The 13,119-nt window shown below is 41.4% G+C and overlaps 1 protein-coding gene across 1 annotated transcript in view; it reads left to right on the plus strand.

The window, feature by feature from the left end:
• ROR2 (receptor tyrosine kinase like orphan receptor 2) overlaps positions 1-13,119 on the plus strand; it is a 256,388-nt gene that overhangs the window by 187,094 nt on the left and 56,175 nt on the right. Inside the window, exons 3-4 of the mRNA XM_074995043.1 lie at positions 9,506-9,793; positions 11,182-11,212. Of these exons, the coding sequence (XP_074851144.1) occupies positions 9,506-9,793; positions 11,182-11,212 (319 nt within the window). The remainder of the gene's footprint in view (positions 1-9,505; positions 9,794-11,181; positions 11,213-13,119) is intronic.

Genomic DNA, 13,119 nt, shown 5'->3' on the forward strand with positions numbered 1-13,119 from the left:
TCGCATACTTGGCTTAATCTAATTCTTGACTCCCCCACCCACCCACCCCTCTAGTCTCTGATTTGCTCACCTTGATAATTTTTTCTCTGTCAACCTTGATTACAACTTTTGGTTCTCTATGCCTTAAATATTGAGTCTGTTCTGGTACGACTATGGTCTGAAGAAGTGGGTCTGTCCGACAAAAGCTCACCTAATAAATTATTTTGTTAGTCTTTAAAGTGCTACTTTACTGATTTTTTGTTTTGATAGTATATAGACTAGCACGGCTATCTCTCTGTTCCATGCTTTGATCGTTGTCCATGTCTGATTGGTGATCCATTCCTTCCGGTTAGTGGGAGGTCGCCCTAACACCTCAATGCACGTTTCCACTGTAGATTCCTTCAATGAGTTCCAGACTCTCTCTGCCTCAAAGCGGTTGCTCAAGTTAATCTAGAAAGCTTCTTTTGTTTCTTGTACCCTCAACTTCCCCACATCGAATCTAGTTCTTGTGCTGGACTGTCACTTTCTTGCTGCAAGTTTAATTTTGAGTTTAGCAATTACTAAGCGATGGTCTGATCCAGTCTCTGCTCCATGCAGGGCACGCCACATCTTCCAGGGATTTTTGCCATTTCCTTCAAACTGCAAAGTGGACAATTGTGAGGTGATACCCAAGTTGCTTTACGGCAATTTTTGTGTGGAAAAAGTGTGCTCCAATTACAAGTTCATTAAAGGCACAGATGTCCACAAAGAGTTGGCTATTTTCATTCATCTGGCCTAGACTGTGTGTTCCCATTTCTTTTTCCCTACCAGTGTGGTCACTGCCTACCTTGGCATTCATGTCTCCCATCAGGATCAGCATATCTTGTCTGGGTGTCTTGTCAAGCACTGATTGCTGTTGTGTATAAAACTGTTCTTTTCTTCTTCCACTGCATTAGTTGGAGCATAGCATGCTATGATGGTGACCCTTCTGGACTCAGGATTCACATCTGGCTCTAATTAGACCCTCTGATACTGGTTCCCACTTTATCAGACTTCTGGCGCATTCTTTAGACAACAGAAGAACTACCCCTGCTTCATGGATGTCATCTTCTTTCCCTTTTCCTAAATATAATAAGGTCTCTCCTGACTGCAGCCTAGCCTCTCCCCAAAGGGGGTCCATCTGGCCTCACAAATGGCTAGGAGGGAGAGTTTGTACGCTTGCATTTCTTTTGTCACTTGTGCGCATCTCTCTTGTTCTCTCAGCATTCTTACATTCCATGTGCCAATCACCACCTTTTTCTTCTGTGAAAGCAGCTTGCTCTCTAGGGACATCTGGGGTTGACTAAGAGTCATCAGTACGACCATTTTCATTTCGGGTTTGACTGTTGTACATCATAAGTCTCTGCTTGATCTTCCCTGGACAGGTCATTTTGATTTTTGAATGGTGTAGAGGTTTCTGTAACATTTTTTTTCCCAGGGATGTGTTGTTAGCCCATCACCCTGTACCTAACCTGGAGGACCAGGTAATTGCTTTTTTGTCTGGTCACTACCCATCAACCAGTCTGGCTTGGGTGACTCTACCAGGAGCACTAGGCTCCCACTGGCATAGCTCTGAGGGTCCCTGAGACATGCAAGCCCCTGACCACATCAAGGTGGCGATGTCATCAGGCACCATAAAGGTGATCAAAAGATGAGATAATTTGAGTACATAAATGCAAATTATGTTCCGTTACATTATATTTTACTTTTTCATACAGTTATGGGAAAGAGAATATTTGTAAGGAGAGAGTAAGAGAGTACCACATTTTTGGGAATTGTGAACTGCACAATTAATGAAAGAGAGCAGTTTCTTATCCCAAATAATTGAATTTAAGTGGAATCCACAAGATTTGTGGCATACCAAGCACCATAAAAAGTAACTGTTCATTATCACCACAGACATCAGATAAAGAAAACATTCTTAACAATATAGTTGGTTAAATTCTCCACTTTGTTTGGCAGATTTGCAATTAAGGTTTATCTGAGGAGAACTTCAAATAACATGGCTACATCACAAATGGCTGGCTGCATGGGCATACAATTACTTCAGGATTTAGTAAGTTCTGTAAACATCAGACTTCTGTGTCATTCCTCTGAAGAAATGCAACTACCAAATAAAGAAAGTCTACTTTAGGGTATTGATACAGACGTGGGGGTAATGATAGGATTTTGTGCCTATGTTTCTACTTTTTCTTCTAGGGTAGGAATGCATTGATGCATTAGGGTAAGCAATGCAGTTGGTTAAAATATTTGTTACTTGTTTTGTAGGATCAAAAGTAACTTAAAATACTATTGAACACGTTTTTAAAAATGGCAGGAGAATAAAATGAGCCTGAGCCAAAGTCAGAGCTGGTGGAAGTGGATTCCATTATGTTGGCTTCAGGGAGATGGCATCTCTTCACACCAGAGCTGAATTCCATAGAGTGTTGGTGTTTGTTTCTCTGGTGGTGGTGGTGGTCTTATCACGTATGGTATCTGGTTCTTAAGTTCAGATCACATGTTCTGGCTTACTTAAAAGCTGTGGAACAAATTCACTGCCAGAGTAACTGGTTTCAGTGAAATTACAGCAGGGATGAATTTGAGTTAGTTTGGTAAATAGTCCTTTGTAACTGAGGTTTTGATCTTGTGCATCCTGTCTAGCTGAATTAAATACCATTCTACAGTTGAATAAATGTTAATTTACAAGGGAATACCTGTGCCTGGCTTTAGCCAGATTCATTCCAAGTCAAGATTTTAAATAGCAGACAGTGAGATGTATTGAAGCAGGTGGGCCAGTCTGTGAGCTGAGCACCAATATGTGGTGGCACTCGAATGAATGTATTTAGAAGGAAAAGTTGTTTCAGTTATGAATTGAGAGTGATCTGATACTGTGCCCAGAGGCTTTCAAACAGGTGCTTGGATCAGCCCCTGTACTACACAAAGGTGGTATGGAACACAGGGACCCCAACAGCCTCTTCCACAGATCCAGAACCAGGAGCAGCTCTGATATGACCTGGGAATGCTCCAAGTAGCAGCTGTTGTTTCTCTGCTACAGTTGTGCAGCAGCTTTTCATCCAGCCCTCTGCTATATCACAAGGAAGAGAGGAATTCTGGGTAGTTCAAGGGTGGGAATTCAACTGCCTGAGCCCCAGGAAGTACCTAGTAAAGGAAATCTCCTCTCCTCCATACAGCCACCCAGAACACCCAGGAGGGGTGACAAAGAGGAAGAACACTAATAACCTATAGAGTTTCCTGACTTTCTGACCTGGTTCACATTATAACAACCTGGAGACAGAGAGGGAGGTATAGTAGCAAAATGTACTGCCCTCTGGAAAATCCCCCATGCCTAGGGAATCCAGACAAGGGGACTTGTGTGTTGTTGCTTCTCCCTGTTCTTGTCTGAGTGGCAAATGTAGTGGAGGAGATTAAAAGAAATGACCCAAGCTATCAATTGTTGCCTGTTAACCTTTTTGGAAGAAAGTTGTACTTGGGGTTGAAAAGGGTGGTTCCACCTCCCAAGCTTTCACTGTTCTCAGGTGCCACATTCAAAGACCATTTGCACTGATCATATTAAGGGTGGACAGATTATTAAACTGAGCACCAAACTTTTTATACTGTGTGCCCTTTGCCAAAAACTGTTATTCTCTTACCGCCTCCATTGCTCACCCTGTTTGCTAGTGCCCCTGCTTTTGAGAATCCTATGGTGGAATCAGCGAATGGTGGCAAAATGTATGTGGTGCTGCTGCATCTGAGTATCTGTTGATAGTTGCAAAACCTCCCTTTCCCTCGCTTGTCACTCTCACCCCGACCCCTCTGGCCAATGTACACGCTATGGTACAGACCTCACTGTCATCCATATCTCTTAAGAACGTCCATACTGGGTCAGACCAAAGGTCCATCCAGCCCAGTATCCTGTCTGCCGACAGTGGCCACTGCCAGGTGCCCCAGAGGAGGTGAACTGAAGACAATGATCAAGCGATTTGTCTCCTGCCATCTGTCTCCAGCCTTTGACTAAAGGCTAGGGGCACCATACTTTACCCTTGGCTAATAGCCATTTATGGACCTAACCTCCAAAAATTTATCAAGCTCTATTTTAAACTCTGTTAGAGTGCTGGCCTTCACAGCCTCCTCCGGCAACGAGTTCCACAGGCTGACTGTGCGCTGTGTGAAGAAAAATTTTCTTTTATTAGTTTTGAACCTACTACCCATTAATTTCATTTGGTGTCTTCTAGTTCTTATATTGTGGGAACAAGTAAATAACTTTTCAATATTCACTTTCTCCACACCATTCATGATTTTATATACCTCTATCATATCACCCGTCAATCTCCTCTTTTCCAGACTGAAAAGTCCCAGTCTCTCTAGCCTCTCCTCATATGGGACCCTTTCCAAACCCTTAATCATTTTAGTTGCCCTTTTCTGAACTTTTTCTAATGCCAGTATATCTTTTTTGAGGTGAGGAGACCACATCTGCATGCAGTACTCAAGATGTGGGCGTACCATAGTTTTATACAGGGGAAGTATGATATTCTTTGTCTTATTTTCTATCCCTTTTTTAATAATTCCTAAGATCCTATTTGCTTTACTGACTGCCACTGCACACTGTGTGAATGTTTTCAGAGAACTATCCACTATAATTCCAAGATCCCTTTCCTGAACTGTTGTAGCTAAATTTGCCCCCATAACGTTGTATGTATAATTGGGGTTATTTTTCCCAATGTACATTACCTTACACTTACCCACATTAAATGTCATTTGCCATTTTGCTGCCCAGTCACTCAGTTTGCTGAGATCTTTTTGAAGTTCTGCACAATCTACTTTGGTTTTGACTATCCTGAACAGCTTGGTATCATATGCAAGCTTTGCCACCTCACTGCTTACCCCTTTCTCTAGATCATTGATGAACAAGTTGAACAGGATTGGTCCCAGGACTGACCCTTGGGGAACACCACTAGTTACCCCCCTCCATTGTGAAAATGTACCATTTATTCCAACCCTTTGTTTCCTGTCTTTTAACCAGTTTCCAGTCCATGAAAGGATCTTTCCTCCTATCCCATGACCACCTAATTTACATAAGAGCCTTTGGTGAGGGACCATGTCAAAGGCTTTCTGGAAATCTAAGTATATTATGTTCACTGGATCCCCCCGTCTGCATGTTTAACCCCTTCAAAGAACTCTAATAGATTAGTAAGACACGACTTCCCTCTACAGAAACCATGCTGACTTTTGCCCAACAAATTGTGTTCTTCTACGTGTCTGACAATTTTGTTCTTTCCTATTGTTTCTACTAATTTGCCCGGTACTGACGTTAGACTTACCGGTCTGTAATTGCCAGGGTCTCCTCTAGAGCCCTTTTTAAATACTGGCGTTATATTAGCTGTCTTCCAGTCATTGGGTACCGAAGCTGATTTAAAGGGTAGGTTACAAACCACCATTAATAGCTCTGCAATTTCACATTTGAGTTCTCTCAGAACCCTTGGGTGAATGCCATCTGGTCCTGGAGACTCGTTACTGTTTAGCTTATCAATTAGTTCCAATACCTCTTCTACTGACACTTCAATCTGGGACAGTTCCTCAAATTTGTCACCTACAAAGGACGGCTCAGATTTGGGAACTTCTGTAATATCCTCAGCCATGAAGACTGAAGCAAAGAAATCATTTAGTTTCTCTGCAATGGTATTATCTTCCTTGATTGCTCCTTTGATATCTCTATCGTCCAGGGGTCCCACTGCTTTTTTAGCAGGCTTCCTGCTTCTAATGTACTTAAAAAACATTTTACTATTGTTTTTTGAATTTATGGCTAACTGTTCCTCAACATCTTTTTTGGCTTTTCTTATTACATTTTTACACTTAATTTGGCAGCGTTTATGTTCCTTTCTATTTTCCTCAGTAGGATTTGACTTCCATTTTTTAAAGGATGCCTTTTTTTCTCTCACTGCCTCTTTTACATGGTTGTTAAGCCACGGTGGCTCTCTTTAGGTCTCATACCATGTTTTTTAATTTGGGGTATACATTTAAGTTGGGCCTCTACTATGGTGTCCTTGAAAAGTTTCCATGCAGCCTGCAGGGATTTTACTTTAGTCACTCTACCTTTTAATTTCTGTTTAACTAACCTCCTCATTTTTATATAATTCCCCTTTTTTAAATTAAATGCCAGAGTGTTGGACTGCTGTGGTGTTCTTCCCAACACAGGATTATTAAACGTTGTTATATTATGTTCACTATTTCCAAGCGGTCCTGTAATAGTTACTTCTTGGACCAGATCCTGTGTTCCACTCAGCACTAGATCGAGAATCAACTCTCCCCTTGTAGGTTCCTGTACCAGCTGCTCCAAGAAGCAGTCATTTAAGGCATCAAGAAATTTTATCTCTGAATCCTGTCCTGAGGTGACAAGTACCCAATCAATATGGGGATAATTGAAATCCCCTATTATTACTGAATTTTTTATTTTGATAGCCTCTCTAATCTCCCTTAACATCTCAGCATCGCTATCACTGTCCTGGTTAGGAGGTCAATAATATATTCCTAGTTCCATAGTCGTATTAGAGGAAGGAATTGTTATCCATAATGATTCTATGGAGCAATTTGATTCATTTAGGATTTTTACTTCATTTGCATCTATATTATCTTTCACACATAGTACCACTCTGCCACCCGCACGACCCGTTCTGTCTTTCCGATATATTTTATAACCTGGTATGATTGTGTCCCACTGATTGTCCTTATTCCACCAGGTTTCTGTGATGCCTATTATGTCAATCTCCTCCTTTGATATGAGGTACTCGAGTTCACCCATCTTATTAGACAGACTTCTAGCATTTGTGTAAAAGCACTTTAAAAAACTTCTGTCAAATATTTGTCCCATTTCCTGTAATTTATTATATCAAGCCTGGCCCACTCAGCTGCTAAACTGCCTAACTTAATTTGTGCCCCACCACCAGTAGTTGCAAGAATTGTGGTTGCACTTCTTTGGGTGCTTGTTGTCATTACCGGGGAGGTTGATGCTGCTGCAGTCCATGTAGCGGTTGTCAGTTTAGTGTCTCTAGAGAAGACCCATTAAATCAATCGCAGAGCACTCCCCAGTCAAGAATGTACTCCAGCTCCCAAAGAAGAGTCAGGGAATTTGACTGGAGAGCATCTCCCATTGACACAGCCCTGTGAAGATGCTGTGGTAAGTCTGTCTAAGTTATTTTATTCACATAGCTGGAACAGTGTAACATAGGTCGACTTACCCCAGTAACATAAACAGGGCCTGCCATTTACATGTACAATAGACGGCTGTAGTTTGGTGGCGCGTCTTTTACATTGGGCCTTCATAAATTCAGGGCATGATGATTTTTGTAAGAAATGAAGAGCAGAACTTTTTTTTTGTTTCTTTTCCTGACATATTTTTTCTGACTTAAGGGGTTCCACAGGAGACCCATCCTTTGACACATATATTGAATTATAGCAATCTTCATCCTTTCATCCTCTGGCTCGGCAACCCAAAGAGCAAGTAAAGAAGACTGTTACTGCTGGCTTTGTAAAAGTAGCAGTATCAGTTTGGGCAATTTTTAGATACTAAGTTAAGGATGAAAGAGTCACAGAAATTGCTATTATAATTTCTGGTGGGATGGATATGTGTCTTCTCTTGGTAAGAGGAATATTAATGTGTTCTTCAGAAATGCTAATTTCAAATAGTACCTATAAATTAGTTACTTGTATCCTTCCCAATAAGAAGTTATCAAAAGATACAGAAAGGCTAATTGATAATTTTCTAAGAAGGAGAGGCTTCTAGCAGCAGCCACACTAGGTCAGACTAATGGTCCCTTTAGTTCAGGGATAGGCAAGATACCGCCCAGGGACCAAACCCATCCTGCCAAGCCTTTTTATCTGGACGTTGCCAGCCCTATGTCTATGGAGAGAGCAGAGCTTTGGGTGCTGCTCCTGCCTCCAGCAAAATCTTTCAGCTCCTTTTGGCTGGAAATTGGCCAACAGGAGATGGCCAGAGATGTGCTGGGAGTGGGGGCAGTGCAAGAAGCCCTCTCCGCTACACACACATGTGCACACACACAGGAGTGCCACATGGTACAGACCGTGGGCTGGAGTTGCTGACAGGCAGGGAAGCCTGCCTGAGAGTGCTGCTGGCCAGGAGGTGGTTAGGTAAGCGTCTCCCAGCCAGAGCCTGCTTCTGGCATCACACCCCAAGACCCTGCTCCTGCTCCTATACCCCTCCCCCAGACAAGAATCCTCTGCTGCAGCCACCCCCTTCCCAGACCCTGGAACTCAATCCCCCACCTCAGGTCACTACTCAAACCTTCTGCATCCTCCACCCCAAGACCCTGCTCCTGCTCCTACACTGCTCCCCCAGACAAGAATCCTCTGCTGCAGCCACCCCCTTCCCAGACCCTGGAACTCAATCCCCCACCTCAGGTCACTACTCAAACCTTCTGCATCCTCCTCCCCTCCACTCCCTCTCAGACCCTGCACCCACTCTGACATCTTTCCCCCAGGCCAGAATCTTCTCCTGCACCCCATACCCCATCCCAGCCCCCAATATGCTGTCTCAGGTCACAACCCCCTCCTTCACCCAAACTCCTTCTTACACTCCACGCCCTAGCCTACACCACAGTCCCATACTCTGAGCTACCTTCTCCACCCTAACTCCCGACCAGACCCCACACCTCCTCCAGAGGAAGGTATAGCCCTTGACCACTCACCAAACTCTTGGAGTGCCTCCCCCACTCATTAAAAATTATTACCCCCTGATTTAGCGCATTATATCATCTTCCAACTGTGTCCAGTGCCAGATGACTCAGAGGAAGTGAATGGAACAGGACAATTTATCTAATTATTTTAACCCAGTTGTACTTTAGGCCTTCACAACTTCTCTGTTCCACAGTATAACTAAGCATTGTGTGAAGTGCTTCTTTGTGTTGTTTTAAACTTGCTGCCTGTTCATACAAAATTACTCAAGCAATTATCTCTAAACTTCCCCACCTCAGTGTTGTAATGGCAGAAAATACAACTGTGTTTTTTAAAAAAAAAAAAAACAAAAAAAAAAACCCATTCATAGAGGGTAGATCGCTCAGTGGCCATTAGGCAAGATGGTCAGGGATACAGTCCTATGCTTTGGGTGTCCTTAAATCACTGTTCAAAAACTGGGACTGGATGGATCACTTGAAATTACCCTGTCATCGTTCAGTCCCTCCGTAGTATTTGGCACTGGCCGTCACTGGTCTAGATGAACAATTGGTCTGACCTGCTATGGTAGGTCTTGTGATACAAACTAAATAGAGGGAAAAATCACTCTTATTCCGCAATAAAACTGTCTGCACAGAAGTTATAGTTGTGTAAATTCATTTCACTGTATCTCAGGATAACTTAACGTGTAGGTAATCCCTTTATTCATGGGACAAAAATTGGTGGATGATGATTGTGATGAGAATTGGAAACCATTTTAAAGACCTTTCCTTAGAAATGTGCCATGGGCAAGCTCTCATCCCAATCCAACTGAAGTTTGATCTTTCCTGAACTTTCCCCTTTTCAGGTTACTTTCTGACCTTTCTGGAACCAGTCAACAATATCACCATAGTCCAAGGCCAGACTGCAATCCTCCATTGCAAAGTAGCAGGAAATCCATCTCCCAATGTCAGATGGCTAAAGAATGATGCCCCAGTGGTTCAGGAGCCAAGAAGGATCATCATAAGAAAAACCGATTATGGTTCACGGTTAAGAATCCAAGATCTTGACACTACCGACACTGGGTACTATCAGTGTGTGGCCACTAATGGAATGAAGACAATAACTGCTACAGGAGTTCTTTTTGTAAGGCTTGGTAAGTCATTTTGTGTTGAAATGTGGCTATTTTGACCACCTGTATTGGCTTATAGACTAGTTCTTAGTTTTCATAATAGTAAAACAAGAAATTGATTTGCTGTTTAAAAAATAATTCAACTTAAAATAAATAAAAGCTATTGCCTGGGGCCTCTCTTTTTGCATGAGCTCTCGGAGGAATCTGATACTTGTAATAAAAGGAAGCAAATACAGATGGAGCAGTTTGTAAACAAGTCTCAAAAGAAAATGGCAAATGTTCAATAAGTTAAGTGTAAGGTACAAAAATGTTAAGTTTCATAGCTTCAGGTTACCAGTGTCAAACTCATTCTGTTCAAAAAAAGAGCTTTTAAAAGGAAAAGGGGAATCGGTAGCTGTTCACAATGTTCATAGTTCTGAGCCCAGCCATTGAGATACTGAGTGCCCTCAAATCTAAGTGAAATTAATGGAAGTTGAGGGCATGGAGCAGGTAGCAGGAGGTACTGGTTCCTTTTGAGCAGTGGTTCTTAACCTTTAATGCAACCTGCACCCCTTTGGTTCTCAAAATATGTTCTTGCACCCCTTATAAAAATCAAAGAAGGAGATGGGGAGGCCTATATGCTTTTAAATGCATATTAAATATATGTAAAATGGTTTTATGTTATTAAAAATGTATCAAGTTAATATATGCATAGGTTTGATTAAACAAAGCAGTTGTACTTACATGCCTTTGATTACTTTGTTTTTGATGATTTACCATCTTAAAAAAAAAAACTAGCCTGTCTCGCACCCCCTGAAAGGGCATCATGCATGCACCACAGGTTAAGAGCCACTGGGTTTGAGGGACTATCCACTTAAACTCCAGACAAAACATTTATTTATTTATTTTAAAATCTTGAGGTGGTAGCACTCTACTCCTTCGATTGTTTTTTAGTAGTTGTGAGAATTATTAACTCCACTAGTTACCTTAATATTTAAAACACCTCTACAGGGTATCGTATCATGTTCTTATTGTGACACAGTTTGCAGGCATGCCTCTGACACATCTTAACAGCTCTAATTTTAAGTCTGAAATGAATTTAATTGGCCTTAGTAAGACACAAGTGATGTGCCAGGATAATGCTTTGTATTTTTGAGGGTGTAGTGTGTTTTCTTTATCATGAGATGCGTTCTAACCAAAAGTGAAGTCCACTCAGGTTTCTGCCTGATGGGTAGAAGAGTTTGATATTTATTTATGGTTTTGAAAATACTTGTGTGTAATTATGTGCAGGTCCCCAAAGCCTTTTGTTTGATGCTTTGTGCAATTTTCCGTAAAGAAATCCAAGAAGTTTGATTTAGCGTATCACTGGCTTTTTAAGACTACAATCCATGAGCTAAATTTGTCAATAATTTTTACTTGGTTTGTGTTCATAGGTCCAACAAACAGTCCGAATCACAATTTTCAGTAAGTACTTTTTTTTTGGAAATCATTTACTGCATCCTTAATGATTTTGCTGTGGAAGAATTTGAGTCATAAATCTGGTAAACACTGCTGGTAGTCGCCATATGTCTTTGCTAAAAATATTTAACTTGATTGAAAACCCTCAGAATGGCTCAAGTCTTTTCAAACAAGGATAGCATTGTATTATAGTTAGTTTTGGTTTGACAGAATATTCTTGAGCAATTTCTGCTTGCATATTTCATATTTAGAGAAACAAAATACTGCACATTCATGATGTTTGGATAGTAATCATTTACAGGACAAGTAGGAGCGACACTGGTGGTCAGAAATGAACAGGTCAAATTTTAGGTCACTGTGGTTGTAACGTTGCCCGTGTTATGTTACCGTAACTTGAAAAATCAGGTAAAATTAGTTCGGGTATTTTTCTCTGAGTAATTAGGAATGTCTGTTCTGTAATGTAATCTAGACATCAGTGTTTCATGATGGATTCCTTATTTCTGTCAGCTGCCTGGAGTTAGTGGGCTCACCAAATTACTTAAAATATCTTTTGATTTTATCGTTACTGTTAAATTAGTTGGAATAAATAAAAGTAAGCTTTATTGCATCATTTCTTCATATAAAGTCTGTATAGTTGGTGTCCAGCATTGAAATTGGTACATTTTAGGAACTCTGCCTATATATTAAGATAATAAGGATGTGTGGTGGGAGGATAGTTTACAAAGGACAAACTATTATGCACTGCATGGCATTTTCAAAAGTATTCATAATCCTTGACCTAAATCTGCTCCCATTAAAGTCTCTGCTAAAGAGGGAGTAGAATTAGATTAAAGATGAGGGTTTGCAAATCCTACCCAGAAATTTTATGCTTAAATTAAAACTATATGCATTTTAAATATTAAAAATTAATTAACCACTTGTGCTGCATCCATCTTGTATGTTCTTTCACATTGTATTCCTACTGCTGTTACTTATACACATACAAATATAAAATCCCTAGGAAAAAAGAGTAATAGAGTATATTTTCCATATACTCAGATCACCTAAATGAAGAAAAGGATTTTCATAATTTTACAGACTGAAAGATGAGACTTCTTCCTTCAAAGAGCAGATTTTTGTTGAAACATTTTAAATCTAAGTATGTCTCTTCTAAATAAAATTGGGCTATGAGCACTAAGGGTGACACATGGATATTCGCATGACTGTATACAAAGAAATGTGTAGTTTAGTAGGCCTTCTGACTCCTAGATACATGCGGTATGTGCTTCATTTTTCATCAGAAAACTATTATGAATCACTTGGCAGAAGTATGCAAAATTCTGAAGGATATGAATTTGTAACTTCCAAACAGGAAGAGATAGGAACTGAAGAAGTGAATCACTGAATTGATTTTGAAGCAGACATTCCTGTGACTTACATAAGCCACGTCTACACGTGCCGGCGACTTCGAAGTAGCCGCGCCAACTTCAAAATAGCGCCCGCCACATCTACATGTGGCAAGCGCTATTTCGAAGTTGAAATCGACATAACGCGGCGAGACGTTGAAGTCGCTATCCTCTTGAGGAGATGGGAATAGCGCCCTACTTTGAAATTGAACGTCGAAGTAGGGCACGTGTAGCCGATCTGCGTCCCGCAACATCAAAATAGCGGAGCCCGCCATGGCGGCCATCAGCTGAGGGGTTGAGAGACGCTCTCTCCAGCCCCTGCCGGGCTCTATGGTCACTGTGTGCAGCAGCCCTTAGCCGGGGATCCATGCTGTATGCACAGGGTCTGCAACCAGTTGTCGGCTCTGTGGATCTTGTGCTGTTTAGTGCAAGTGTGTCTGGGAGGGGCCCTTTAAGGGAGCAGCTTGCTGTTGAGTCCGCCCTGTGACCCTGTCTGCAGCTGTGCCTGGCACCCTTATTTCGATGTGG

The sequence above is a fragment of the Carettochelys insculpta genome, chromosome 5 (assembly GCF_033958435.1).
Source record: "Carettochelys insculpta isolate YL-2023 chromosome 5, ASM3395843v1, whole genome shotgun sequence".
Lineage (NCBI taxonomy): Eukaryota > Metazoa > Chordata > Testudines > Carettochelyidae > Carettochelys > Carettochelys insculpta.